Source organism: Oryctolagus cuniculus, chromosome 20, assembly GCF_964237555.1.
Source record: "Oryctolagus cuniculus chromosome 20, mOryCun1.1, whole genome shotgun sequence".
NCBI lineage: Eukaryota > Metazoa > Chordata > Mammalia > Lagomorpha > Leporidae > Oryctolagus > Oryctolagus cuniculus.
The window spans coordinates 45966999-45993410 of NC_091451.1; the positions used below are offsets into that span (position 1 = coordinate 45966999).

A 26412-nucleotide genomic window follows, 5' to 3' on the forward strand; every position below is an offset into this window, starting at 1 on the left:
TAAGGGCTGCTGGGCCGTCGGGAGTTGGGACGTCTTCGGGACTGGGCCCTGCTCTGCTGTCCGGAGCTCAAGTCCGCATCTTCACAGTCCGTGGTGGTAACGTGCGGTAGAGAACAGAAACCGCAGGGACGTGTTTGCAAGTCAGAAGCAAGCGATTGAGAACTGCAGAGCGGTAAATTCAGGGCAGAAGCGTTCAGAGTTGAGAAAACGAGGATGTAGTGCGAGCAAAGGTGACACTTGAAAAAGCTGCTTTCACATCTGTGAGGCGGGAGTCACTGCCCCGTGAAGTCAGTGCGTTCACCTAGAGACACCGGGATCCTGGTGACCACAGGCTCTGGCTTGGGCACCTGTGTCTGTCCTCACCAGCCCCCAGCCGAGGCTGTCTCTCACACCCTTCCTTTGAGAAAGGTAGATTTTGTAGTGCTTGCACTTGATCAGGGTACATCCAGATGGGAGACGTCCGGGAGTCTCCTCAGTCCTGGACCCCTCTGGCTGCCGTTGCAGGAGCTGCCTGCGGCCCTGTGGGCTCCTGGGTGTCTGCCCCGAGGAGCCTGCTCACCTCAGCCTTTCCCAGCAGCCTGAGACTGTGACACTGCACGCTGGGGTGAGGGACGGCCTCCGGCGACCCTGCTGAGTGAGAAGGCCCAGTTGGGCCAAGGGCCAGGGACGACCTCAGGAGCCACTCTGACCTAGAGTTGCCCCAGGCTTGCCTGGTGACAGATCTCTGGGATGGGGGAGGGTCCTGGCTAGTTATTTCCACGGCCAGACAGTACCCCCACTAGTGTGTAAAGGTCGTAGCACTGAGGGAATTTCCAGGGTTTTGTGCATGTTCCTGAATTCTACTCAGAGCTCTGAATTCAAAGCTGCCTCTCTATTGCTTCTCAGGTGCCACTAGGCTGTGGTATAGCTTATTCTTGTCTCTGTTTCAAAGCTCCTGCAGTCTGGTCTCAGAGTGCTGGTGATGAACCAGTGGAGGGACAGGTGTGACGCCGAGTGCGTAGCGGCACACTGAAAACAGCGTGTCCCCAGTGTGAACGTTCGGAGCGTTAGGTGGTTACATTCACAGCTGCGTTAACAGCGCTTGAAAGAAAATGTCTTGGAATTTTAAATGGACTGCTGTGTGCATTCTCCATGCTGTTGCATCATGTGCCTTCTGGGCACATACCCCACGTCCAGGGCCTGTCCCACCACCTTGACTCCACCCTGGTGCAGACCTTGCACAGAGGTTGGCCATGCTGGCTGTCATGTAGGTCTCTCGGCTACTCCCGTCTCTTGAACCCCCTCCTCAGCTGTCTGAGTAAAGCGAGAGACCTGTCCTGGGATCCTCTGTTCCCTGCATTGTAAATACCTGGCTAGCGGAAAGGACCGTCACTGTCCTGAAGGACGCCCTGCACCCTCCAGGGCGACACAGTGTCTGCACCCCTGAGAGTGAGAGCGTGTGTCCCTGGCACACAGGAGTGTGTCTCCAGGACGACACAGAGCCTACACCCCTGAGAGCCTGTGTCCCGGGCACACAGGAGCGTGTCTCCAGGGCGACACAGTGTCTGCACCCCGAGAGTGTGTGTCCCTGGCACACAGGAGCATGTCTCCAGGGCGACACAGTGCACCCTGAGAGTGTGTGTCCCGGGCACACAGGAGCGTGTCTCCAGGACGACACAGTGTCTGCACCCCGAGAGTGTGTGTCCCGGGCACACAGGAGCATGTCTCCAGGACGACACAGTGTCTGCACCCCGAGAGTGTGTTCCCGGGCACACAGGAGCATGTCTCCAGGGCGACACAGTGTCTGCACCCCAAGAGTGTGTGTCCCTGGCACATAGGAGCGTGTCTCCAGGGCGACACAGTGTCTGTACCCCGAGAGTGTGTTCCCGGGCACACAGGAGCATGTCTCCAGGACAACACAGAGTCTACACCCCCGAGAGTGTGTGTCCCGGGCACACAGGATCATGTCTCCAGGGCGACACAGTGTCTGCACCCCGAGAGTGTGTGTCCCGGGCACACAGGAGCGTGTCTCCAGGGCGACACAGTGTCTGCACCCCGAGAGTGTGTGTCCCGGGCACACAGGAGCATGTCTCCAGGACGACACAGAGTCTACACCCCTGAGAGTGTGTGTCCCTGGCACACAGGAGCGTGTCTCCAGGGCGACACAGTGTCTGCACCCCGAGAGTGTGTGTCCCTGGCACACAGGAGCGTGTCTCCAGGGCGACACAGAGTCTACACCCCTGAGAGTGTGTGTCCCTGGCACACAGGAGCGTGTCTCCAGAGCGACACAGTGTCTGCACCCCGAGAGCGTGTGTCCCGGGCACACAGGAGCATGTCTCCAGGGCGACACAGTGTCTGCACCCTGAGAGTGTGTGTCCCGGGCACACAGGAGCGTGTCTCCAGGACGACACAGTGTCTGCACCCCGAGAGTGTGTGTCCCTGGCACACAGGAGCATGTCTCCAGGGCGACACAGTGCACTCTGAGAGTGTGTGTCCCGGGCACACAGGAGCATGTCTCCAGGGCGACACAGTGTCTGCACCCCGAGAGCGTGTGTCCCGGGCACACAGGAGCGTGTCTCCAGGGCGACACAGTGTCTGCACCCCGAGAGCGTGTGTCCCGGGCACACAGGAGCATGTCTCCAGGACGACACAGTGTCTACACCCCCGAGAGTGTGTGTCCCTGGCACACAGGAGCGTGTCTCCAGGGCGACACAGTGTCTGCACCCCGAGAGTGTGTGTCCCGGGCACACAGGAGCGTGTCTCCAGGACGACACAGTGTCTGCACCCTGAGAGTGTGTGTCCCGGGCACACAGGAGCGTGTCTCCAGGGCGACACAGTGTCTGCACCCCTGAGAGTGTGTGTCCCTGGCACACAGGAGCGTGTCTCCAGGGCGACACAGTGTCTGCACCCCGAGAGTGTGTGTCCCGGGCACACAGGAGCATGTCTCCAGGACGACACAGTGTCTACACCCCGAGAGTGTGTGTCCCGGGCACACAGGAGCGTGTCTCCAGGACGACACAGTGTCTGCACCCCGAGAGTGTGTGTCCCTGGCACACAGGAGCATGTCTCCAGGACGACACAGTGTCTGCACCCTGAGAGTGTGTGTCCCGGGCACACAGGAGCATGTCTCCAGGACGACACAGTGTCTGCACCCCGAGAGCGTGTGTCCCGGGCACACAGGAGCGTGTCTCCAGGGCGACACAGAGTCTACACCCCTGAGAGTGTGTGTCCCGGGCACACAGGAGCATGTCTCCAGGACGACACAGTGTCTGCACCCCGAGAGTGTGTGTCCCGGGCACACAGGAGCGTGTCTCCAGGACGACACAGTGTCTGCACCCCGAGAGTGTGTGTCCCGGGCACACAGGAGCGTGTCTCCAGGACGACACAGTGTCTGCACCCCGAGAGCGTGTGTCCCGGGCACAGGAGCATGTTCCAGAGAGGCTTCCCTCGCGAGCAGGCAGCTGCTGTCTTTCCATACTCTTCAGGCATCCCAGCCTGATGCATGACCGCGCCTTGCAGTTCCCTGCCTCGTGCTGGGTGTCACAACTGATTTTTGTGTGATGCCCGCCAATGTTTCAGCTGAACAGAGAGGTTTTTCCTTGGAAGATGCGTTATCTGCCACCAGTCCTCCTGAAGTCCCTTCCATCAGCTAGAGGTGACAGTGTTAAGATTCATGTTGTCAGAATGGCCTGAGGGGTCTTTGAAAGGCTCTGCCACACCGTGGAGGGGAGAGACTTCAGGAGCAGAAGCCCCCTCCAGTTACCCCAAGTGTTACTGAGCGCTGGGCTGTTGAATAAGCCTGCTTGGGAGAGAGCACTCTGTGCACTGTATAGTAGGTGTGTGGCCAGTTGCATCCTAAATGCTTTCTATTTTTTTTTCTTGTGTTTCATGCAATTTTTGTTTATAGTCTTTAAATGTGCATTTCAGTTTACGTTTTTTTATTTATTTTCTGAATTCTGGCACCTCAGACAGCATGCCACATTTTGAACAATTTGTTCTAAAGAAACTACAGGCTTAAGAAATGTGACAGTGAATGTATTTCTGTATATCGGTGTGTATTTGTGTATACACGTGGTTATACTGTATGGTAACTGCATATAACTCTAGAAAGCGAGTGATATAAACACACATAGAGCTGATAAACACCATTCTGAATAGTGCAAGCCGATGCTCTCTGTGCCCTAATATGTTTGAACATTTTCATGCAAACGTTTGTGCCACAACTCATGTCTCTTTCCCGTTGCAGTTGAGTGCACACTTGTCAGAGTGTGTCAATGCCCCCAGCACCTGTAGTTTTAAGCGCTATGGCTGCGTTTTTCAGGTCAGTATCCAACATTTGTCCTTCCTAGTCACTGACATTCTGCCATGAGAGAAAGTTTATATTAACATTTTCATATGCAAGTTCCGGGCTCTTTTAGTCTTTGTCGTGAAACCGAAACACCCTGTTGCACGGGTGATGGAAGCGTGTGCAGCTGCTAGTCCAGTGACTCTTTGAAACTTCAGGTGGATCCTGTACAGAGGAGGAAGTCAGTCTGTTAGGAGAGCTGCTACATTTGAAACAAGCGAGCAGTGGGAGAGAGAGGCTGACATATGGTGGGGGTTTACATGGGTTGATACGGAACTCTTAGGTCTTCCTTGAACATAAGTGATTAACAAACCAGACAGTGTGTCAGTTTCCAGCCATAGGAATCACACGTGGCTTGTGTCATAAATATGTTTTGTGTTTCTGCCTTTGCTGACTCTGCCCCAGCCAGGGACGGATCCAAAAGGGAGCCCAGCCCCTAGGAACCACACTTCCTGGGAAGGAGTGTGGAGAGGATGTGGGCTGCTGCCGCGTATGTGGCATGAGAAACCTGCATCTGGTGGTGGTGGTGGTGGATTTTTTCCTAAACAAGTCTGAGATTGCCAGTGTGTTGGGACTGAAGTTTCATTTAAATGCAAACCTCCCAGCTGCCCAAAGGCAGCACATCTTGCCAGGGAACACTGTGTCTTCAGTGTGTCACCAGGACTTAGGATGAAGTCAGTGCAGGCACGTGGGCGCGTCAGCTCTCTGAGGAAGTGAAAAGACCGAGAGTGAGACTGGCTGTAGCCTCCCTGTGCTTTGGTCTCTGTGGAGACGGAGCCTCCCACCATGTCGTACGCAGCGTCACTCATGCTCTCTGTGTGTGTGTATATATATGTTTATATATAGCCACACTTATATCAACATATATATATGAATTTTCTATGTACAGAGTATATGTTTTGGAGATCATTAAGATGGTTTCTCTGGCTTTTTAATTTTCCAATATTGAAACAGATTATATTTTCATTCTACTTGTCTCCTTAAATACATGAAGTACTATTTCATGTGCGTATTCCTGACTAAAGTGGTCTACATCTTATGTACTCTGTAGATTGTTCATGTTCTGTGTGTGACTTCCTGAGTCCACTTAGAATGGTGAGGAGTGGCAGTTCTTAGGTGCAGTGGATTGGAGCTGTACTGAATTCTGGACACCCTACTTGGCTTAAACATGGTCGCTGGGCTGTGGTAGCAGTATCCAGCTGCAGCGACAGGTATCCAAACATTGTCAACTTACATTTTTAATGGAAAAGGTAACATAAAGAATAACAGGAGCTGAGAGGCTTAGTGTGTTGGTATCGCAAGTGTGGAACGTTGATAAGAAGGCGCTGGTGGTGAGAAGCTTGAGAAGTGGGCAGTGTGCACTTGAGGGCAGCGTTGCGAGGAGTTTTCTAGACTCTGGGTGCTCTGTTCCTCCTCACGACCCTCCCAAGTGGCCACTGGGCGGGACTCTGCTGAGGCTGAGATGCCTGCTAACTACGCATGAGAGACATCAGGAAGCCCCTTCTCTGTGTTTAGTGCCGCTTTTAAACCATGTGTGAGTGTCCTTTGAAATGGAATGATTGGCTCACTGTCTGGCACATTTGCTCTCGCAGGGGACGAACCAGCAGATCAAGGCCCACGAGGCCAGCTCGGCGGTACAGCACGTCAACCTGCTCAAGGAGTGGAGCAACTCCCTGGAGAAGAAGGTAGGCCATGGGTCCAGCTGCTGTTGGGCTTTTCATTTCTTCACATTAGCTAAAGAGGAAAACCTTTATTAGTTGTTAATGAAGAGTTGGCAGATAGATAAGTTATCTTTGCTTGATCTCAAGATTATGAATCAAGGTGCTTTGTTTTTGTGTATTCTTTGTTTTTAAATTGCCAAGTAAGCATGCTTTGCTTTTTAAAAAAATACATACATGTAATCACGTTGTGGTTATCTCAGCATTGATCGAGATCACGATGATCGACACCCAGCCCCAGCTCCTTTTGTGGATGAAGGTGATGACTGGAAAGCTGCCCCCCCCCCATTTGTTTCTGTGGACATGGCGTGTGGACGTCATGGCCCGCAGTGGTTACCACCTGGCTCCTCTGATGGGAGTGAGGGTCAAGGGTCGTCTTCAAAGACTTCTTTGTCTTTTGTGAGAGACAAATAGGCAAACCCATTTCCACCATCACTAGCTCAGGGGGTGACAGCCTGGAAGCTTCCTGCACCAGCCACAGACAGGAGCCCCTCCCCAGATTCGCCTCCTCCCGGCTGTCCTCGGAGGGCCGCCACAGGGCTGTGGGCCCCATAGCAGGCGCCCTCCTGTTGGAAGACCTCGTCCCAGTTGAGTTTGTGGTATGGTGTTCAGCACAGCTGGGTCTTACTTTCATGAGGAGAATATGAAAACTGACAAGAATTGATAGAGAAGGAGCTGTTACAAGATCTCCCATTGTGGCTTATTTATAAAATAAGAGCTTAATGCCGCATCTGGCACTCGTCTGGAAAGCATACAGCAGGAGTGCACGGAGATGAACCAGAGCAGCCCTGGAGTCGGCGTTTGGGTTTTCCAGAGATTCTGAAGGTGGATGTCTTGTTTCAAGTGTAGAGTCCAGGCTGTTTAAAACTAACTTTTTTTAAAAGACTTATTTTATTTATTTGAAAGAGTTAGAGAGAGAGGTAGAGACAGAAAGGGAGAGCTCTCCCATCCGCTGGGTCACTCCCCAGATGGCTACAACGGCCAGAGCTGCGCTGATCTGAAGCCAGAAGCCAGGAGCTTCTTCCAGGTCTCCCAAGGACTGGGGCCATCCTCTGCTGCTTCCCCAGGCACATTAGCAGGGAGCTGGATTGGAAGTGGAGCAGCCGGGACTCAAATTGACACCCATATGAGATGCAGCCCAGGTCTTCAACCTGCTGCGCCATAGCACTGGCCCTGAAAGACTAACATTTTAGATTAAAAATTTATCAGGCCGGTGCCATGGCTCACCTGGTCAATCCTCCACCTGCGGCACCAGCATCCCATATGGGTGCCGGGTTCTAGTCCCGGTTGCTCCTCTTCCAGTCCAGCTCTCTGCTGTGGCCCGGGAGGGCAGTGGAGGATGGCCCATGTGCTTGGGCCCCTGCACCTGCATGGGAGACCAGGAGGAAGCACCTGGCTTCTGGCTCCTGGCTTCAGATCGGCGCAGCGCCAGCCGTGGCAGCCACTTGGGGGGTGAACCAAAGGAAAATGAAGACCTTTCTCTCAGTCTCTCTCTCTCTGACTGTCTATAACTCTACCTGTCAAATAAAAAATATTCTCATTACATCTGACATAAAATAGTTTTTTTTTTTTTTTTTTTGACAGGCAAAGTTATAGACAGAGAGAGAGACTGAGAGAAAGGTCTTCCTTCCATTGGTTCACCCCCCAAATGGCCACTACTGTGCCAATCCAAAGCCAAGAGCCAGGCGCTTCCTCCTGGTCTCCCATGCGGGTGCAGGGCTCAAGCACTTGGGCCACAGCAGGGAGCTGGCCTGGAAGAGGAGCCACCGGGACAGAATCCGGTGCCCCAACTGGGACTAGAACCTGGTGTGCCAGCGCCACAGGCGGAGGATTAGCCTGTGGAGCCGCGGTGCCGGCCAAAAATAGTTTTTAATATAAACACTTGAGAAGAAGCTGAGAAGCAATGACAGGCTGGTGTGTTGTGTGTGCCGGCACAGGCGGGCAGGCAGATTCTGTCAGCTGTGAGGTTGAGCTCATGGTAGATGAACCATGGGTGGTTTTCCCAGAAGCGCCTACTGCTGTTCTGAACTCAGTGACGGTTCACCTATAAATCTTCTTTTCCCTCTTCTTGAAGAATGTGTTGTTTCTGCTCTTTTAAAATTATAGGCATCGATCAAAGGGATGCTTGTCTCATGGGGCTGCATTCCTCATTTGAAAGGTTCTTTTTTTTTTTTTTTTTGATAGGTAGAGTTATAAACAGTGAGAGAGAACGAGATAGGGAGAAAGGTCTAGAAAGGTCTTCCTTCCATTGGTTCACTCCCCAAATGGCCGCCACGGCCGGCGCTGCGCCGATCCGAAGCCAGGAGCCAGGTGCTTTTCCTGGTCTCCCATGCAGGTACAGGACCCAAGAACCTGGGCCCTCCTCCACTGCCCTCCCGGGCCACAGCAGAGAGCTGGACTGGAAGGGGGGCAACCGGGACTAGAACCCGGCACCCACATGGGATGCCGGCGCCGAAGGTGGAGGATTAGTCTAGTGCGCCACGGCGCCGGCCCCGGTTCTTTCATTTTAAGGGTTAGTTTTGTTACAGTGCTGCTACTTACGTAACACTAGAGGTCTGAGTTAGGTGATTACGCAGAGGACAGTGCAGGAGGGAACGTAGCGCTCAGTCGGCATCCAGGACAGGGGCTCTGTGAAGGTGTTCCAGGTCAGGTGTGCTTGTGCCCTTCTTTCTCGCCTCATCGGTTCCCCCTCAGAGAGCATGGTTGGCATCACTGGCACCCGACACGACACTCCCTAGAGCAGCCCCTGCCCCACTGCTGCACCAGCTGCACTGTTGGAACTCCACGTGCTGTGCCCTGGTGACAGTGCAGCACACGGGCTGTGCTTTGCCACGCAGTAGCTGGAATGTTTGTCCCTGGTTGTTGCTCAGGATTCGTCTCTCTGACCCTGTTCGTTAGAAAGGCCGCCCACCTCCCCTGCCCCTGCGTTCCAGCCACCAAGCTCAGGAGAACATGCACATGTGCCCCTCATCCAGAAGTGAAGGCTGGGCACATCATAGAGGTCACTCGTGTCCTGTGTCTTCTCAGAGTGTGAGCTTGTTTCTCATTGTGCACTTCCTCAGGGCCTTGTTTATTTCATGCATCTGTAATAGAAAATAGAATGGTCGAGTTGGTTCAGGAGCAGGCCGTGAGCCTAGCAGCTAAGACACCTGCATCCCGTGTCCAGGTTCCTGGGTTGATCCTCGTCTCTGAGCCCAGCTTCCTGTGAGCAGTGATGGCTCGAGCATTCGGGTCCCTGCGACCTGTGGGGAAGCTGAACTGTGTTCTGGGCTGCAGGCTCCTGGCTCCAGCCTTGGCCCGGCCCCAGCCTGTAGGGGCAGCTGAGAAGTAAGCCAGTGGATGGGAGCTCTCTTTTCTCTCTGTCTCAAATTAGTTAATTAATTTTAAGACGTACTGATCTTCACAGTCATGGTTCAACAAAAGAATGACTTTTTTTTTTTTTTTTTTGTAAAACTGAGACTGGGTCACACCTACCTTAGATCTCTTGGGGAACCTAAGTCGGAGGGACATGTAGAGTACCTCGAGTGCCTCTAGCCAGCTGGGCAGGGTGGAGGCGCTCCTGATGCACAGGGTCCTGGGGAGGGGCAGGGACTGCTTTCCTGCCGCGTGGACGCTGTGCTATGCTTCTCCAAGTCACACCTACCTGGTGGGCTTTCCCGTGCGTACATCTGCCTAACAGATACATGAAAGCCGCGATCCACGGGCACCTGGGAATTAGGTCCTTTGATTAAAACAAATAAATAAAAGGTTATGGTGTCTGTTTTGCAGTGGGAATAAAAAGTCTTGGAATTCCATCCATCTTTTTTTTTTTTTTTTTTTTTTTTTTGACAGGCAGAGTGGACAGTGAGAGAGAGAGACAGAGAGAAAGGTCTTCCTTTGCCGTTGGTTCACCCTCCAATGGCCGCCGTGGCCGGCACGCCTCGCTGATCCGATGGCAGGAGCCAGGAGCCAGGTGCTTTTCCTGGTCTCCCATGGGGTACAGGGCCCAAGCACCTGGGCCATCCTCCACTGCACTCCCTGGCCAGAGCAGAGGGCTGGCCTGGAAGAGGGGCAACCGGGACAGAATCCGGCGCCCTGACCGGGACTAGAACCCGGTGTGCCGGCGCCGCAAGGCGGAGGATTAGCCTAGTGAGCCGCGGCGCCGGCCTTCCATCCATCTTTGACAGGTGGAAGTGACCCTGTCCTGCACTGATGTGGGTTGGTCACTTGGCAGTTCATGGACATTTGAAGCATTCTGTTTTAGCAAAGAAAGCCAATTTTTGCTGAGTAAAATCCTAGGAAAGTGAAGTCATATTTTGTCTGTAAGATGCTGCAAGTTTTATATTCTTTAGTAAATATATATTTGTTTTTAAATAAAACAAACTGTGTTCATTTCCAGCGGTGCTTCTTACTTTAAATATTTTTTCCATCTTATTTGAAAGTCAGAGAGACAGACCTTCCATCTGCTGGTTTACTCCTCAAAAGCCTGCAGCGGCCATGGCTGGACCAGGCCTAAGCAAGGGGCCCGAAATCCCATTTGGGTCTTCTAGTGGGTGGCAGGAGCCCAAGTACTTGGGCCATCGTTGCCTGCTGCCTCACAGGCTGAGCAGTGTCAGGAAGCTGGCTTAGAAGCAGTGTAGCTGGGCCTTAAACCAGGCACTCAGATGTTGGGTGCAGGTACCCCAGGCGGTGACTTAGCTGTTGTGCCCCACACTGGCCCCAGAGTACTCCTTCCTTTAAGGGATACCTGTCTGTAGGCTGCTTGTCCTTCGAAGGGTAGCATCAGGACTTGCTCTTATCACACTCTGAGCTGCCCTCGGGCCATCATGTCTGCCGCCCTTGGCTGGTGTGGTGCCCAGGCACTGGTGGTCGTCGCTCATTGCAGAGGTGCCATCTGGATCGGTCTGCCTCGGAGCCAGTAGCTGTTACACCCCTGGTGGGTGGAGGTGTGGGTTGGTGGAGCGCAGCTTGTTTCGTAGGCGCAGGCGCCCTTGCAGAGAGCTGGGAGGAAGGAAGCTTGTGGGAATCGCTTCCGGACTCCTCATTCCGGGGGCTTTTGTGGATCAGTCCTGGGAGCCAGTTGTTTTTCAGAAAGAAATATTGGGGCAGGCTTTGGCACGGTGGGTTGGGTTTGTGTCCTGACTTCACTCCTCATCAGGCTTCCCGTTAACACACTAGGGAGACATCAGGCTTGGACCCCTGCCGTTCATGGCAGGCCCCATGTGGATTTCCAGGCTCCTGGCTGTTGCAGGCATTTGGGCGGTGAACCAGCACATGGAAGCTTGCTCTCGCTCACTCTCTCTCCCCCTTTAAAATAAATAAATGAAAATTAAAAGAGTTGAAAAAGAAAGTGATTTTGAAAAGGTGAAAGGTGGACTTGGGAATAGCGGCTGCGCAGGCCAAAGCTGTGTTGAGCGTCTGGGGAGAGGACTGGTGTGCTTACGGCCTTGAGGAGATCCCAAGCCACCCATGCGGTCTTTTTTTTTTTTTTTTAGGTTTAGCTTATTTATTTATCTGACAGTCAAAGTGACAGAGAGGGAGAGACAAAAAGATCTTCCGTTTGTTGGTTCACTCCCAAATTGGCTTGCAACAGTCAGATCTGGGCCAGGCCAAAGCCAAGAACCGAGACCTCCATCCTGGTCTTTTACTTGGATGGCAAGGGCTGTCCTTTCCCAGAAGCCTTAGCAGGGAACTGTATTGGAGGCAGAGCAGCTGGGACTCAAACCAGTGCCCTGATAGGTAAGAGGCAGCCTAATCTGCCGTGCCACAGTGCCAGACTACCTTCTTGATTTTTAATTTTCACACTGCAGGATGCAACCCACGGGTAGGTATTGGGCAATAACGTAGCAGGATATAACTAGGAATACTTCTGATTGCCAAATAATAGTTGGATATATTTCTGGGTACAGTGAGACGTTTTGAATAGATGTATACACACAGAATTTTTAAATCAATGTGATTAACATACCCATGGCCTCATGAGTTTTTTGAGACAAAATTTTTTGGTAGCTTTATTTATTTATTTGAAAGGCAGAGTTACAGAGAGAGAGAGAGAGAGAGAGAGAAAGAGAGAGAGTTTCCACCCGCTGATTCACTCCCCAGGCTGGTTCACAGCAGCCAGGCCCAGGCCCATAGGGAAATGCTGGTGTTGCAGCCAGCAGCTTTACCTGCTGTGCCATGACACCAGGCCCATGTGATTCAGACTTCTAAAGTCTTTCTTAGCCGTTTTGAAATACGTGTCTGACGTTATTATTAGCTGTAGTCACCACTGCTGTGGTAGATCTTCAGCAGTTACTGCTGGGGCTGGGCTGGGTTGTGCTGCAGTGGGCTGTCTGATGCTGCAGCATCCGTGTTGGAGCAGGTTCAAGTCCTCATGGCTCCACTCTCAGTCCAGCTCCCTGCTGATGTGCTTGGGGAGGCACTAGAAGGTGGCCAAGTCCATGGACTCCTGCCCCGTGTGAGAGACCCGGGAAGAATCCTAGGCGCCTGGTTTCAGCTTGGCCCACCCTGGCCATTTTGACCATTTAGGGAGTGAACCAGTGCATGGAAGATACCTCTGCCTGTGCATTCCTCTCGCTCTCGCTCTCTCTCTCTCTCTCATTCTCATTCTGCCTTTTAATAGATAAAATGAATTTTGAAAACACAAGACTTACTCCTTCTGTCCTCTGGTACCTTCTTAAGCTTTCACCAACATCTTAGCTCTTCTCATTCTCACGCAGAAGTGAGACGTGCAGTATTCCTCTTCTGTGCTCGGTTTACTTCACTTCGCATCATGTGCTCCAAAGACCAGCATTGTTTCGTTAAGTGAAATAGAATAAAATAGAAAATAGGGCGCATTGGGACTGATTAGGGCAAGTGTGGTTCTGTGAAACCTATTTTTCAGTTATACACACACATAATGTTTCTATAAATGGGGTGAAATATAAGAATGTGCTTGTTATATGTTTCCTGGTCAGAATTTGAGAGCTACTCAAATGTTTTGTTTTCAGCAAAATCTCTAGAAAAGTACCCTGTCCTAAACTTCAGTCAGTTGCTGTACTTTGCTTAAGTTCTGAGAAATGCAATGCACAGGACTCTGTCTTCTAAAAAATAAGATTTCCTTACTTACCTGAGAGGCAGAGTTACAGACAGAGAGAGGGGAAGACAGAGAGAGAGGTCTTCCATCCACTGGTTCACTCCCCAGATGGCCGCAATGGCCAGACCTGGACCTGTCTGAAGCCAGGAGCCAGGAGCTGCTGGGTCTCCCACGCAGGTGCAGGGGCCCAAGCACTTAGGCCGCCTTACATTGCTTTCCCAGGCCATCAGCGGGGAGCCGGATCCAAGCAGAGAAGCGACACCCGTATGGGATGCCAGCGCCGCAGGCAGAGGCTCGGCTCACTGTGCCACAGTGCCCGCCCCTAGGATTCTTTCCAGTTACCAGAACTTCACTTTCTGTGTGGACGGATTTTTTTTCTTCTGGAACTCCGTTGGGTTTTGTGAATATTTAATTAGTCATTATCATTGTTAATTCATTGTTTTGTGAATATTTAATGAGTCATTAGCGTTGTTAATTAATATTCAAACCACTTTTTGTTAAATTGATTGAGGCATTTCTTTTTTAGGTTTCCTTGCTGCAAAATGAAAGTGTAGAAAAAAACAAGAGTATACAAAGTCTGCACAATCAGATATGTAGCTTTGAAATTGAAATTGAGAGACAAAAGGAGATGCTTCGAAATAATGAATCCAAAATACTTCATTTACAGGTAAGCAGCTGAAGCTGTCTGGTCCACGTGTGGTGTCTCCTGGAGGGCTCCTGCCCGGAGCTGGGGACAGGGGTGCACTCCTCTCTCTCCTCTCCTGCTCAAGTGGAGACAGAGAAGGCAGCCCGGGGAGCTGCCAGGCAGCCATGGTCTCAGCCTTTTCTCTGGAGAGCAGGCCTCTCACCCCTCTGCTGTGTTGTGATCTGCTGTTGGCAAAGCAAGACTTGACGCCTGTGTTGTAAAAACGAGCAGGCGTGGTTATCTCGGACTCCGTGTTGTTGGTGAGCAGTGTGTGCAGTGTCTAGGGAGTGAGAGGCAGCTGCGTGGCTCTGCAGCTTTCTGATGTGGGGACCCGCCCCCTGCCCACACGGTCACTCCGTGTCACTCCAGAAGCACTGGAGCAGCCGGAAAGGGCACCCTTCCCTGCTGAATAGGGGATTCTGTCCGCGGGCCCAGTGCCAGCCTCTGCTGGGCACCGTGGAGTAGACTGTCTTGGAGGCCTGTCTGCACTGGGACTGGCACCTGTGCGTGGCAGTGCCCGTGGGAGGCACTGGAGTGATTTTCAGTGTGTTTCCCTGCGTGATTTCTAACAGTGCGGAGCTGTAATATCTTTGAGACTTCCTCTCCTCCCATTTTGACAGTGAGGCTTAGTCATACCTTGACTTGTGTTGGAATTTTAATTTTATCTCATTTGTATTAAACTTTGTAGTTGTGCAGAGACAAGAAATATAGGAAACATTAGATTGTCTTAGAAAAGAGTCAAGCTGTTAGTATTGAAATCAAGCCAAAAGTGTACAGTGTTCCAGTGTACCAGCAAACCTGGAAACTCGTGGCATTTTGCTGAGGACCCAAACAGTATGCGGTCAGACTGTCCCAAGGGGCCAAGCAAGCCCTGTCTCAGGGCCCTGTCCATCCACATGGTTCATCCTCACCTCCTCTGCCTGGGGGACAGGTCTGAAGCTTTGAAGTACAGCACCTGAATTTAACCTTGGCTCAGAGACCAGGGGAAGCCAGGGAAATTGATGTCATGCTAGAAACCTGCCTGTGAGGCTGTCAGCAGGGTCCAGCACTGTGGCGCAGCGAGTTAAGCCACTGTCTGCAATGCTACCATCCCATATGGGCACTGGTTTGAGTCCTGGCTGCCCCACTCACTCGCTGCTACTGTGCGTGGGAAAGCAGTGGAAAATGGCCCAAACCCTGCGCCCATGTGGGAGAATGGGAGGAAACTCCTGGCTCCCGGCTTCAGCCAGGCCCAGTTCCCCAGCTCCAGCCATTACAGCCATCTGGAGAGTGAACCAGCAGATGGAAGACCTCTCTCTCTCTCTCACTCTCACTTTCTCACTCTGATTTTCAAATCAATAAATAAATCTTTAAAAACAAAAAGACTATAACAAAAAGAATGAATAAGCAGTGAGTTAACTTACTTTTTTTTTTAAGATTTATTTATCTTATTTGAAAGAGTTACAGAGAGAGAGAAGGAGAGGCAGAGAGAGAGAGAGAGAGAGAGAGGTCTTCCATACACTGGTTCACTCCCCAGATGGCCGCAATGGCTGGAGCTGCACTGATCTGGAGCCAGGAGCCAGGAGCCTCCTCCAGGTCTCCCACATGGGCGCAGGGCCCAAGGACTTGGGCCATCTTCCACTGCTTTCCCAGGCCATAGCAGAGAGCTGGAGCAGAAATGGAGCAGCCGGGACTTGAACCGGTGCCCATATGGGATGCTGGCACTGCAGGCAGCGGCTTTACCTGCTATGCCACAGCGCCGGCCCCATCACTGAGTTAACTTATTACATCTATAACAGAAATAACATTTATAACAGAAATAATTTAGAATGTACACGATGATGTTTAGAGGCCAAATAGGAAACCTCAAGGTTTCACGTGCCCTTCTTGCAGTCAGCCGGAAGGGCTCTCTGCACAGTGTTTAGTGTGTAATCACTCTGCTACGTGTGTAGAGCATGTTCATATTTTAAAACTTTGCAGCTGAATAAACCGGTAAGATGCAAGTCAGAAAGAAAGGGGAGGTGGGTCGCTGGAGCCCAGGAAAGTGGAGCGTGAGCTCTGACGGGGGTCCATGGCCCCTGTGTGTGGGGTGAGCGGGAGGGCAGTGGCTTGTTCCTTCTCTTCTCTGTGGAAAGAAAAGCACAGAGCAAGCAGACCGCATTTTCCAAAGGAGCTCAGATCCAAGGGCACCAGAGCTTGTGCGGGCACGAGACACGGTTCCCATCACTCCTAGCCTTCTGCTCAGGGCCTCGCCAGACGGATGTGAACGGTGGGAGTTAGTTGGACCTTTGGTGTCACTGTGGGATTGGCAGCCTTGGCTGGAGCTGGGGGAGAAACTCTGGCCTGGCTTCAAGAAACGGTGATGGGAGGAGCTGCGCTCACCTGGGCTCGCCCGCCCCACCCCTGCAGCCAGGGCGCATTGCCCAGGAAAGGCCCACTGTCCACTCGTCCCCTTCCCAGCTCTGCCTCCCTCTGCGCCGCCACGTGGCCCTTTCGCGGTCCTTGAGAGGCTGCTCGCTCCTGCACAGATGTGGCCTGAGCTCCAGGGCCCTCTGCCCCTGCCTGCCTTCGCTGAGTGAGCCTGGCTCCTCCTCAGACACCCTCCAGGACGCCTTCCTCCCTCACCTCTGCCCTCAGCACTGTCCAGTGCTGTGCGTTGACCACCTCAGTGATGGCTGCCCACATCACTGCAGGTCATTCACTCCTCGTCTGACGAGGGTGGGAGTGTGGACACGGTGTGGCATCTGGTGGCAGAGAAGTGTGAAGGGTGTAGGACTGAAGGGTGTGTTTGCTCGTGCTGGCCCGCCAAGGACTGTGTCTTCATATTTCACTTCTTAAAGATCCTGGGTTTTCTTACTTGAAAAACAGCTGAGGTCTGAGCCTGACCCAGTGCTCCTGCTGTCGATGGCACTGGGTGACGTGGTTCTTGCTGGTGGTGCGACCTGCTACTGCGGCTCCACAGGTCCGCGTGCTCTGAGCCCAGGTGCACCGTGGCTGAGAGAGGTAGGCTGCAGGTGGGGAGTGTTGCTGGAGACTTACTTGTCAGTTCTGAGTTACTTTTCCTAATAAATTCGGCACTTGCAGAAGATCTGTGCTTCCAGAAGCACTGTGGCTGATAGTGGCGCCTTCCTAACGAATAAGGCGCGGCTAGAATCTCCTCCTGCCTTGAAGCTGCCCTTCACCCAGCAGGATCATCTGTTCTAAAAATAGAAAATTTCCCCTTGCTGTACATGGGAACTCCTTTCAAGTTAGTGGGTTGAGCCACCTCTCATGTGTCTCTGTGTCCGTGTGCATGTTGCAATGTGTTTGTCCCTGCACACACACCCTGACTCTGCATGCCAGGCTGGGCTTTGACACCACCTGCTGTCAGCTGCAGCTCCGTGCCTCGGGGCCCCGGGCTGTGGGTCACTCCCGCTTCTGTTACTGACAGCATCTCAGGCCATTGTGGGTCCACTTCTCTTTGCCTGTTGTCGGCATCCACATCGGCGTGGCGTGCAGTATCGGCAGAGCGTATGGAAGTGGTGGTCACAGATGTTTCCTAAAATGTGTCTGGGTCTGGATGTCCACTAATGTGAACAGTATTGGCTCCCAGGAAGAATTTTGTAGATTCGTTAAATATTCCTCTCCCAGGTGTATTTGTTTAAAATAAAGGGATGTTGGTATAGAAAGAGGTTTTTGTTTTGTTGAATATTAGCTAACATTAGATTTCTTGAAAAAAAATAGAAAGGGTAACACTTTTTTTTAAAAAAAAAGATTTATTTATTTACTTGAAAGTCAGAGTTACACAGAGAAAGGAGAGGCAGAGAGAGAACGAGAGCGAAGGCTTCCATCCGCTGGTTCACTCCCCAAGTGGCTGCAGTGGCTGGAGCTGCGCCAATCCGAAGCTTCTTCCCAGTCTCCCACGTGGGTGCAGGGCCCAAGGACTTGGACCATCCTCTACTGCTTTGCCAGGCCACAGCAAAGAGCTAGAACTGGAGCAGCTGGGACTTGAACTGGCACCCACATGGGATGCCGGCACTGCAGGCGGTGGCTTTACCCGCTACACCACAGCACCAGCCCCAACATTGTTTTTACACCCAGAAAGTCACCCAGACCTGCCGTGCTCCTTCCTTCCTGGTTGGGAAGAGCAGCAGAGGTGCTAAACCTGCGTGTTACCTGTAGACCTCGAGGGGGCAGCTCAGCCAGGGGCATCAGGGGCATCAGGGGCAGCTCTGGCGCTCAGACCTCCCCAAGCACTCAGCGGCTGACTCGGGAGCTCTGTCTCCCAGTGCAGATCCTTTTCAGAAACGGAAACACTACAGGCCCGGCTGTAGAGAGCGTGTGGTGCTCCAGGCCTGTCACACAGTCGGGGACTGCTGTCCTCACTGCCGTCACTGCTAAGCGTGGCCTGTGTTTCTGAATTAACTGAGGATAACAGGAGTCGGGCCTTGCTGTTGGTGGCCACATATGTCTGTGAGCTTTGTTCCTGCGCCCTGTCCCCTTGTGCTCTGTGTAGAGCAGGCAGAGGGCCCTCAGGCTGTTGCCTGCGTCAGTGCTGTGTAGAGCAGCCAGGTGCGTGGGGCAGCGGCAGGCCGATGCGAGCTCTCTGCCAGGGCCCGGATGAGTTCCCAGGCACCCTCTGCCGCCTCCAGTGCTGTGGCTGCACCTCCCCTGGCCCTCGGCTGATGTTCAAAGAGAAAACAGGGCCGCATGGCAGTGACTCCAGCACCCTGAGCCTGAGGCTCCATGGCAGGTAGCAGGGATTTGGAGCTGCCTGCCCTGGGCACCTGCACTTAATGAGGTGATGCCTCCCTGTGCCCCGGTCCCCTCCTCTGGGAAGCAGGGTTCCCAGTACCTGCGGGCCCTGAAGTACAGACGGATGAAACGGCTGTGGCAACCAGGCCTGGGAGGAGGCGGGGAGGGGCAGGGAGAACCACTGGTGAGTACGAGGGCGGGGTCACGTCCTGGGTCAAAGTGGAGCTGGGGGGATCAGCTGATCCTTGGATAGGACAGGTGGCTGGGCTGAGATGGAGCCGGCCGGAGCTCCTCCCGACCCCGTGTGACACAGCAGAGAGGTTTGCGTGGAACCTCCATCTGATTGTCCCAGCGTGTGTGCACATCACCTCTCTTCCGGTGGCCCTGTGTGGCAGAGCAGTGGATGCAGTGGGCCTGGTTCACTCATTCTCCATAGGAAGTGTCTTTCTAGTTCTTTCCCACCATGCTCCCTGGAGCGGGGCTGGCGCCCACCCCCTGTTCCGTCAGGTCTGGACGCTGGGCGGCTGCTCTGCCCCTGGCTGGCTAGTCCTGGGTAGGTGGTGGCACGTTTTCAGAGTCCTGACTTTCTTGTCTTTTCAACACTCGACGTGGAAGCGAGTAATAGACAGCCAAGCAGAGAAGCTAAAGGAGCTGGACAAGGAGATCCGCCCCTTCCGGCAGAACTGGGAGGAGGCCGACAGCATGAAGAGCAGCGTGGAGTCGCTCCAGAACCGCGTGACCGAGCTGGAAAGTGTGGACAAAAGTGCCGGGCAGGCGGCTCGCAACACAGGTGAGTGCAAGCCTGGGGGACCAGGCTGTGCACCCAGACGAGTGCCGTGTCCAGTGGCAGGTCGGGCGTGGGCCGTGTCCAGTGGCAGGTTGGGCGTGGGCCGTGTCCAGTGGCAGGTCGGGCATGGGCCGTGTCCAGTGGCAGGTTGGGCGTGGGCCGTGTCCAGTGGCAGGTCAGGCATGGGCCGTGTCCAGTGGCAGGTCGGGCGTGGGCCGTGTCCAGTGGCAGGTCGGGCGTGGGCCGTGTCCAGTGGCAGGTCGGGCGTGGGCCGTGTCCAGTGGCAGGTCAGGCGTGGGCCGTGTCCAGTGGCAGGTCAGGCATGGGCCGTGTTCAGTGGCAGGTTGGGCGTGGGCCGTGTTCAGTGGCAGGTCAGGCCTTTGCTGTGTCCAGTGGCAGGTCAGGCCTTTGCCGTGTCCAGTGGCAGGTCAGGCCTTTGCCGTGTCCAGTGGCAGGTCAGGCCTTTGCCGTGTTCAGTGGCAGGTCGGGCGTGGGCCGTGTCCAGTGGCAGGTCAGGCCTTTGCCGTGTTCCTGTGGAGATCCCTGCAGTCAAGATGGAAGCTTCCCCACTCAGGGTCCAGTGGGAGGCCTCAGAGCCCTTCCCAAGAGAGGCTGGGGCCACAGGGCTGGCCGACAGGCACAGGGGACGCCAGGTCCTGATGGTCCATTGCCCCAGGCCGTGCTGCTGTGGTCCAGGGGCAGGAGCTGGCAGGGCAGGCAGCAGACAAGGCCTGCTCAGCACCCCTGTGACAGCCAGGAGTGGAAGTGAGTGGTGGCCTCAGGACCGAGTGGGTGCTGAGTGTGTGTGAGGAGGGTTGGTGGTGGAGAGGAGCGGGAACGCTGTGCGTGTGGGCTGCACCACGCAGGCAGAGGGCTTGCACTGGGAGCGAGAGAGCAGCTGAGACCTACAGGTGGGAGAGTCGTGAGCACACCCTCTCCCAGGGGCTCCCACCAGGCAGACTCCAGGTGGCTCAGAGTTGACCACCCCGTGTGCTTCATCGTCAGCCCCACCCTCCCCCCGTCCACCATGGCTGCTGGGCAGAAAGGAAGACAGGTGGGTGTCCTGAAAAGCCCTCTTCGTGGCAGGCTCAGGCGTGCGCCCCGCTTTCATCCCTGGCACCCAGGTTCCCAGCCGTAGGCACCGGAGTGTGGCTGTGGAGTGCAGATGCTCGCGTGGGTTTGCGCTCGCGTCTCACCTGCCCGATCTCTCCCCGCCCGCCGCAGGCTTGCTGGAGTCCCAGCTGAGCCGGCACGACCAGATGCTGAGCGTTCATGACATCCGCCTGGCGGACATGGACCTGCGCTTCCAGGTCCTGGAGACCGCCAGCTACAACGGCGTGCTGATCTGGAAGATCCGAGATTATAAGCGGCGGAAGCAGGAGGCCGTGATGGGGAAGACCCTGTCCCTTTACAGCCAGCCTTTCTACACGGGCTATTTTGGCTATAAGATGTGCGCCAGGGTCTACCTGAATGGGGACGGGATGGGGAAGGGGACACACTTGTCACTGTTCTTTGTCATCATGCGTGGAGAGTATGATGCCTTGCTTCCTTGGCCGTTTAAGCAGAAAGTGACGCTCATGTTAATGGATCAGGGGTCCTCGCGGCGCCACCTGGGAGACGCGTTCAAGCCTGACCCCAACAGCAGCAGCTTCCGGAAGCCCACAGGGGAGATGAACATCGCCTCTGGCTGCCCCGTCTTTGTGGCCCAAACTGTCCTGGAAAACGGGACGTATATTAAAGATGATACAATTTTTATTAAAGTCATAGTGGATACTTCGGATCTGCCCGACCCCTGACAAGTACCTGGGGAGGTGGATTTAGCAGAAGGTCACTCCTCTGGGGGGGGTTGAACCAGTCTGTCTTCACTGAGGTCCTCGTGCTCAGGAAAGGACCTTGTCGGAGGAACGGAGGAGGAAGCGGCGGAAGGCAGACGCGCGGCCGGCGGGAGGAGCCACCGTGAACACCTGACGCGTTTTCTATAGACTAGCAACACTTCACTCTGAGGAATTATTTATCCCTCGCCGAGATAAATACTGCTGTCAGAGAAGGTTTTCATTTTCATTTTTAAAGATCTAGTTAACTAAGGTGGAAAACATATATGCTAAACAAAAACAAAAAAAAAGTGATTTTTTTCTTCCTTAAACTTGCACACCAAAAAAACAAAACACACGTGGGGACAGCTGGCCACCTCAGCATGTTAAGTGAAAGGAGAGTTTATGAAATAATAATGCAATTCTGATATATTCGTTCTAAAATCCAAGAGTGCAATCTTGTTTCAAATATAGTATATTGTCTATTTTTAAGGCCTCTTCTGGTCTCTGTTCTAATAATTTGTTTGTCAGAAGACCCTGAAATAACACCCAGGTCTTTTTGGAAAGTCTCTGAATTCAGAATCAGTTTTTAATTTAAAGTTCTACAGATAATTATTACTGCAAACATTTTATTTTAAAACGTTGATAGACTGATATTTCTTGGAAGAAAATGTAGAATATCAAACACTGGTTATCACTTGTGATAGGAAAGAGGATCTCCAACCTGCTGTTATTTCTCGTTAGAAATGTGAGCCTTCGTGCTGTCGTAGTCCGTGACACGCCTCAGGGGACTGCGGGGGGACCTGCTCATGGATGCTGTGCATCGTTCTGACTTACCGTGTTTTCACCCTAAAATAGGGCATCAGTTGAACTTTGAAGTTCTAAACAGAATCCTGTAGGTTTTTAAAATTCTGCCCCGTGTTCAGACAAGCTCTCTGTTGCTGACAGCTCGACCTCAGCCCGGGGGTGGGCAGGCGGCGCGTGCTGAGGGAGGCCACAGCAGGGGTGTCCCTTCATCCTGTCATTGCTGCATTCCGTTAGTGATCTCCGAGAGCGTAGATGGCGTGCAGTGCCTGTGCCTTAGATGCGCCATGCTGCTGCTTGACCCTGGGTTGGTGTTCGGCGTCACCCTGGAAGGCCATGGTTTGCCAGACTTTCTCCACCGCTAGGTGTTCTCCGCAAGGGCCCTCAGACAGCTCTGCCTGCCGAGGGGAAGCCGGGCTCCACTGTCAGCCTCCGGAGCCGCCACTGCTTAGTTGTCACAGATTTCAAATCTCTCGGCCCCCGCACGGCCTGCCCCACCCACCCTGAGGGCGGCAGGTGGGGAGCATTAGCCACACCTCCCCGTGTCCCCAGCTGGGGCCCTGGAAACCCACACAAGCTCAACGCAGAACCCTGTGAGCATTCCAGAGACCGATGCTCCGGGGGGCCTGCCCAGGCTGACCCACGGGCGGCCCCGAGCCACCACGCTGGCGGGAGGGATGGCTGGGGCCGCTTTCCCAGCCTGCGCCTGCCCGGACGGCACCCTCCACCACTGTTTACTGTTTCTCAATGGTCCAACTGTGATTGAAGCCTGGAGCCCTGCCCTGTGCCCCTTTTGCTATGCACCACGCTTCATGGTGCTCTTACCACTGATGGGTGCTACACGCAACGGGTGCTTCTTAGACAGAACCAATGTGTGCGAACCACCACATCTGTGCCACTCGCCCAAAAGACGCGCCCACGATTGGCCAGCTGGGCCGCGCACTTCAGACTGCCTGCCTCTGGGCTCTCCCCTTGGTGGCACGGGGACAGCTGGGTTGGTGCCCGGTGGCCCACCTTGTCTCTGGTGCTGCCATCTGTCCTGGGTGTGCCTTCGCCCCAGTGCCTGCTGGAAGTGCCCTCCCTCACGCACACCTATCCCTGCGCCTCCGGGAGTGACCTCCTTGGTTCAAAGCACCTGTCCTGCCCTGTCGTGGTTCCAGCGCGCAGCCGTCCTCTGCTTCCTCCGCCCTCCTGGGATGGCTTTCTGGCCAGAGCCTCGTGTCTTTGCACAGAGAGGAAGGGCTGCCTGCAGAGGCCGCCATGCCCGTGGGTGTCCCTGGCTTTTCCGGGCCTCTCCGCTGGGTTCTACCCTGGAGATCTGGAGGAAGGGCAGCTGCTTGGCCGTCCCTACCTGGCCTCAGGTTTCTCAGGCCAGGGATTAACAACAGAGACCTCCCTGTGACTCCTTGCCCTTCACAAGAAGTCTGTACGGTTCCAACAAGCGTAGGATGAGCGACATCGGGGTCTGGTGAGAAGCCAGCCATTTCCCCTTCTCGGGTTGAAGTCCTGGCCGGGACTGGAAAGCCTCCCTTGCTTTTCCAGCAGCTCCTGGGGGTGTGATGGGCCCTCCCCGCACCCACCAGAGCCCCTGGGATGTGACTGGAGTAACTGGTCCTGCCCCCTGGGAGGAGGGCACGACCTGGGTCGTGTGATCTGGTGACAGCGGAATTGGGGGGTGCCCATGCCTTTCTGCCTGTGTGCGACACTTGAGGCCCAGGACCCGCTGGCGTGGTCTCATGGACGCTGGAAGTGCCCTCCTGCTCCCTGTGCTTCAGGCGGCCCCGTCCCAGGACTCCTCGGTACCCTTGTTTGGTGCTCGCCGCGGGGCCAGCCTTGGGCTGGGTCTCCTTGCGGCTGAGGCCCAGCTGCCCTTCCTGGCAGCGCGGGGCCTCCCCACTTCACAGGGTCCTGGCAACAGGAAGTGAAGGGTGATGGCACGCTCTGCGTCTCTGGGTGTGTGCGTCTTCCTTCCTACAAGTGACATCCCCAGAAGTCAGACCCCCTGAGTCCCTGGCCCTGTGCAGGTTCTCTCCAGTGCTCCCGCCACCAGGGCCGCGGGGCAGCAGGTGGTCCTGGGTCGGACCCAGCTGCCGCTTGTGTGTGTGTGAGCCCCACCGCACTGGCTCTGGGGCTCGTGCCAGGGGAGCGTGAGGAGCCAGAGCCGTGGTGTCCACGACAGCTGAGTGGACGCTTGCTCTGGGAGCAGACAGACCCAGCCCGCGTGGGCTGGCGTTGCCGCGTGGGCCTTGCCTGGGGCTGGGCTTCTCAGCTGCCGTGTTTTTAGTGGCACAGAGGGAGGCAGGAAGGGAGTGTGTGCAGCTGTCTGTCCCCCAGACGTCAAGTCTTGCAGGAGCCTCGGAGGCCTTGGATGCCAGCTGTGTGCTGCTGTGCGGGTGGGGCTCTGGGGGAGGCCCTGAGCCGGAACCCACAGCCCCGCCCCCAGGCAGCCCTGAGCCTACCAGGAAGCTCCTTGCTCAAGCAGCCTCCTGCCTGTCCCAACTTTGTTCCTCCCTGGGCAGTGGACACCCTGCCCACAGGGACTCCCACTGAATTGGCTCTTTGACAAGATGTGCCCTTGTCCACACGTGGCCCTCCCTGGTGAGGATGTGGGTGTCCAGTGCAACCCCACGGGGACAGCCACCTCCTGACCACCAGTCTGCCTCTGGGCTGCCCAGGTCCGAGGCCTCGTGTCCCCGCCGATGCCTGCTGTCCTAGCGTTGTTACTCATGGTGCCCCCTACACTTGACAGTGCCGGGACAAGGTTGTCTGGACAGATCTGTAAACACAGGTGGGTCACTCTCTGTCAGCCCAAGGAGACACCAACGGGTGAGCTGACTCCAGCAACCAGGCCCACCCCTGCTTTCTCCCTCTGCACCCAAGGGGTGGTGCAGGGCCCCGCAGGGTGGCGGCCTGCGCCTCCCTGGGCAGTCCCAGGGTCGGTCAGAAGCGCATTCTCTCCGGGGGCCTCCCGGCACCTTCCTCCGCTTGGGGTCATCAGCACGTTGAAAGGGCTCGGTGGAGCTGTAAAATAGTGGTTTTTACTTTTACTCCAGAGCTTTACTTACTAGACTGTGGAAGGAGTGCTGGGGAGAACTCTGGGAGCTCCTTCATGTTGAGTGCGTGCGAGACGAGAGAGGGTCTGTCACTCAAATTACTTCTCAGCCCAAGACCATGGTTCTGTCTTCCGTTTGCAAATCTCTGTCACTCTGTTCCCCCAAAGTAGAAGAGGTGCCCACGGCGGGGTGGGTGGAGGGCAGTGTCTCCAGCACGCAGATGGTTCCCATCTTGTCCTGGCTGCCCTGGGGGCACCGTTGTCGTCTGCACAGGGGTCGTGGGCAGTGGCAGGGCGGCTGCGGTGCGGGCGAGGAGGCCGGGGAGCAGGGCTTGCATCTCATTTCTGCTGCTGCGCTGTATCTAGAGTCTGTCCGTCCGTCCGTCTGTCCTGTGAATTCTCGCCATGAAAAACGAGGCTAAAAGTCCAGGATCGCTGCACCACTCCTGTAGTTAGTGGTGATTGGTTTTTATAACTCAGTCCCCTTAGACAAGTAAGATAACCTTCAACAGCAAACTCAATGACTAAATTGGAAATCGTGAAAGCCGGCACCGTCCCAAGGATTTCTGTAGGAAGTAGCTCTAGAAGACCTGTGACGCGGGAAGCGTGCGAGCCGCGTAGACACCGTGTGACCCTGTAGGATTGCATTTTCTGATGGCACACCTCTTGCGTTCAGTTCTGTTACCCACAAACAAAGACCAAAGAAGGCCAATCTCTCATTTGACTCTGTATTTTTAATCTGCCTGTTTAAAAAAACAAAAAACAAAAAACAAAAAAAACAGAGCCGTCCGTAGTAGCTGTGCGCTGTGAGGACCCATCTGGACAGCCCGAGTGACCGTGACCAGTGATTCACGCCCCGTGTTTTCTGCTCTTCTAAGAAAAAACAAAAAGACAGTGTGAGTTATTGCTCAGCAATAATCATGTTGTTAATATGCGTTAGCAACATGTCTGACCTGATAGCATTATTATGTTTTATATTTTTGTTGACTGTATATTGTGTGTGGTTTTATTTGGTATTTATTTGTGTTTTTGAGGTCTTGCAATGTTTTTGTGTTTCCTATGCTAATAACTAAAGTTTGTAAGACTGTAGAATGCAAAACTTTGAAATGCTAAACTGTCTTATTAGAGGAAAATAAATCTGATTAAGGAGTCCTGGCTTCTTGTCACACTGCGTCTCCCAGGCCACACGCCGTGTGGCTCTGCACCTTCTAGAACACAGACTTCAGTAAGGACCCTGCGAATTGTGTGCGGTCCGTGGTGTGGCCTCGGGGCCTCCCTTGAAATCCCAGGCCCCGGCTCTCAGGGTGGCTGGCACGGGAGAGGCCAGCCGGTGCCGACCGCCAACCACCGGCCTGGGGCTCTCATTAACCCTTTGTGGGACTTGGCATCTCTGGGCCTGCTTCCGCATCCCTAAAATGGAGGGGCGGTCTCTGCTTCCTTCCTGGAACCAGCGGTCATTAATCA

General features: G+C 54.4%; 1 protein-coding gene across 10 annotated transcripts in view; it reads left to right on the forward strand.

Annotated features, from left to right (window-relative positions):
- Positions 1–26098, forward strand: part of TRAF3 (TNF receptor associated factor 3) — a 133390-nt gene extending 107292 nt beyond the window's left edge. For 9 of the 10 annotated variants that reach the window (XM_051834870.2, XM_051834867.2, XM_051834868.2 and 6 more), the window contains 5 exons: positions 4226–4300; positions 5917–6009; positions 13623–13763; positions 19110–19284; positions 20506–26098. In XM_051834870.2, the coding sequence (XP_051690830.1) occupies positions 4226–4300; positions 5917–6009; positions 13623–13763; positions 19110–19284; positions 20506–21077 (1056 nt within the window). In that variant the 3' untranslated portion in view covers positions 21078–26098. The remainder of the gene's footprint in view (positions 1–4225; positions 4301–5916; positions 6010–13622; positions 13764–19109; positions 19285–20505) is intronic. The other variant, XM_051834871.2, reaches the window with a different exon arrangement.
- The last annotated feature ends 314 nt before the right edge of the window (positions 26099–26412 follow it).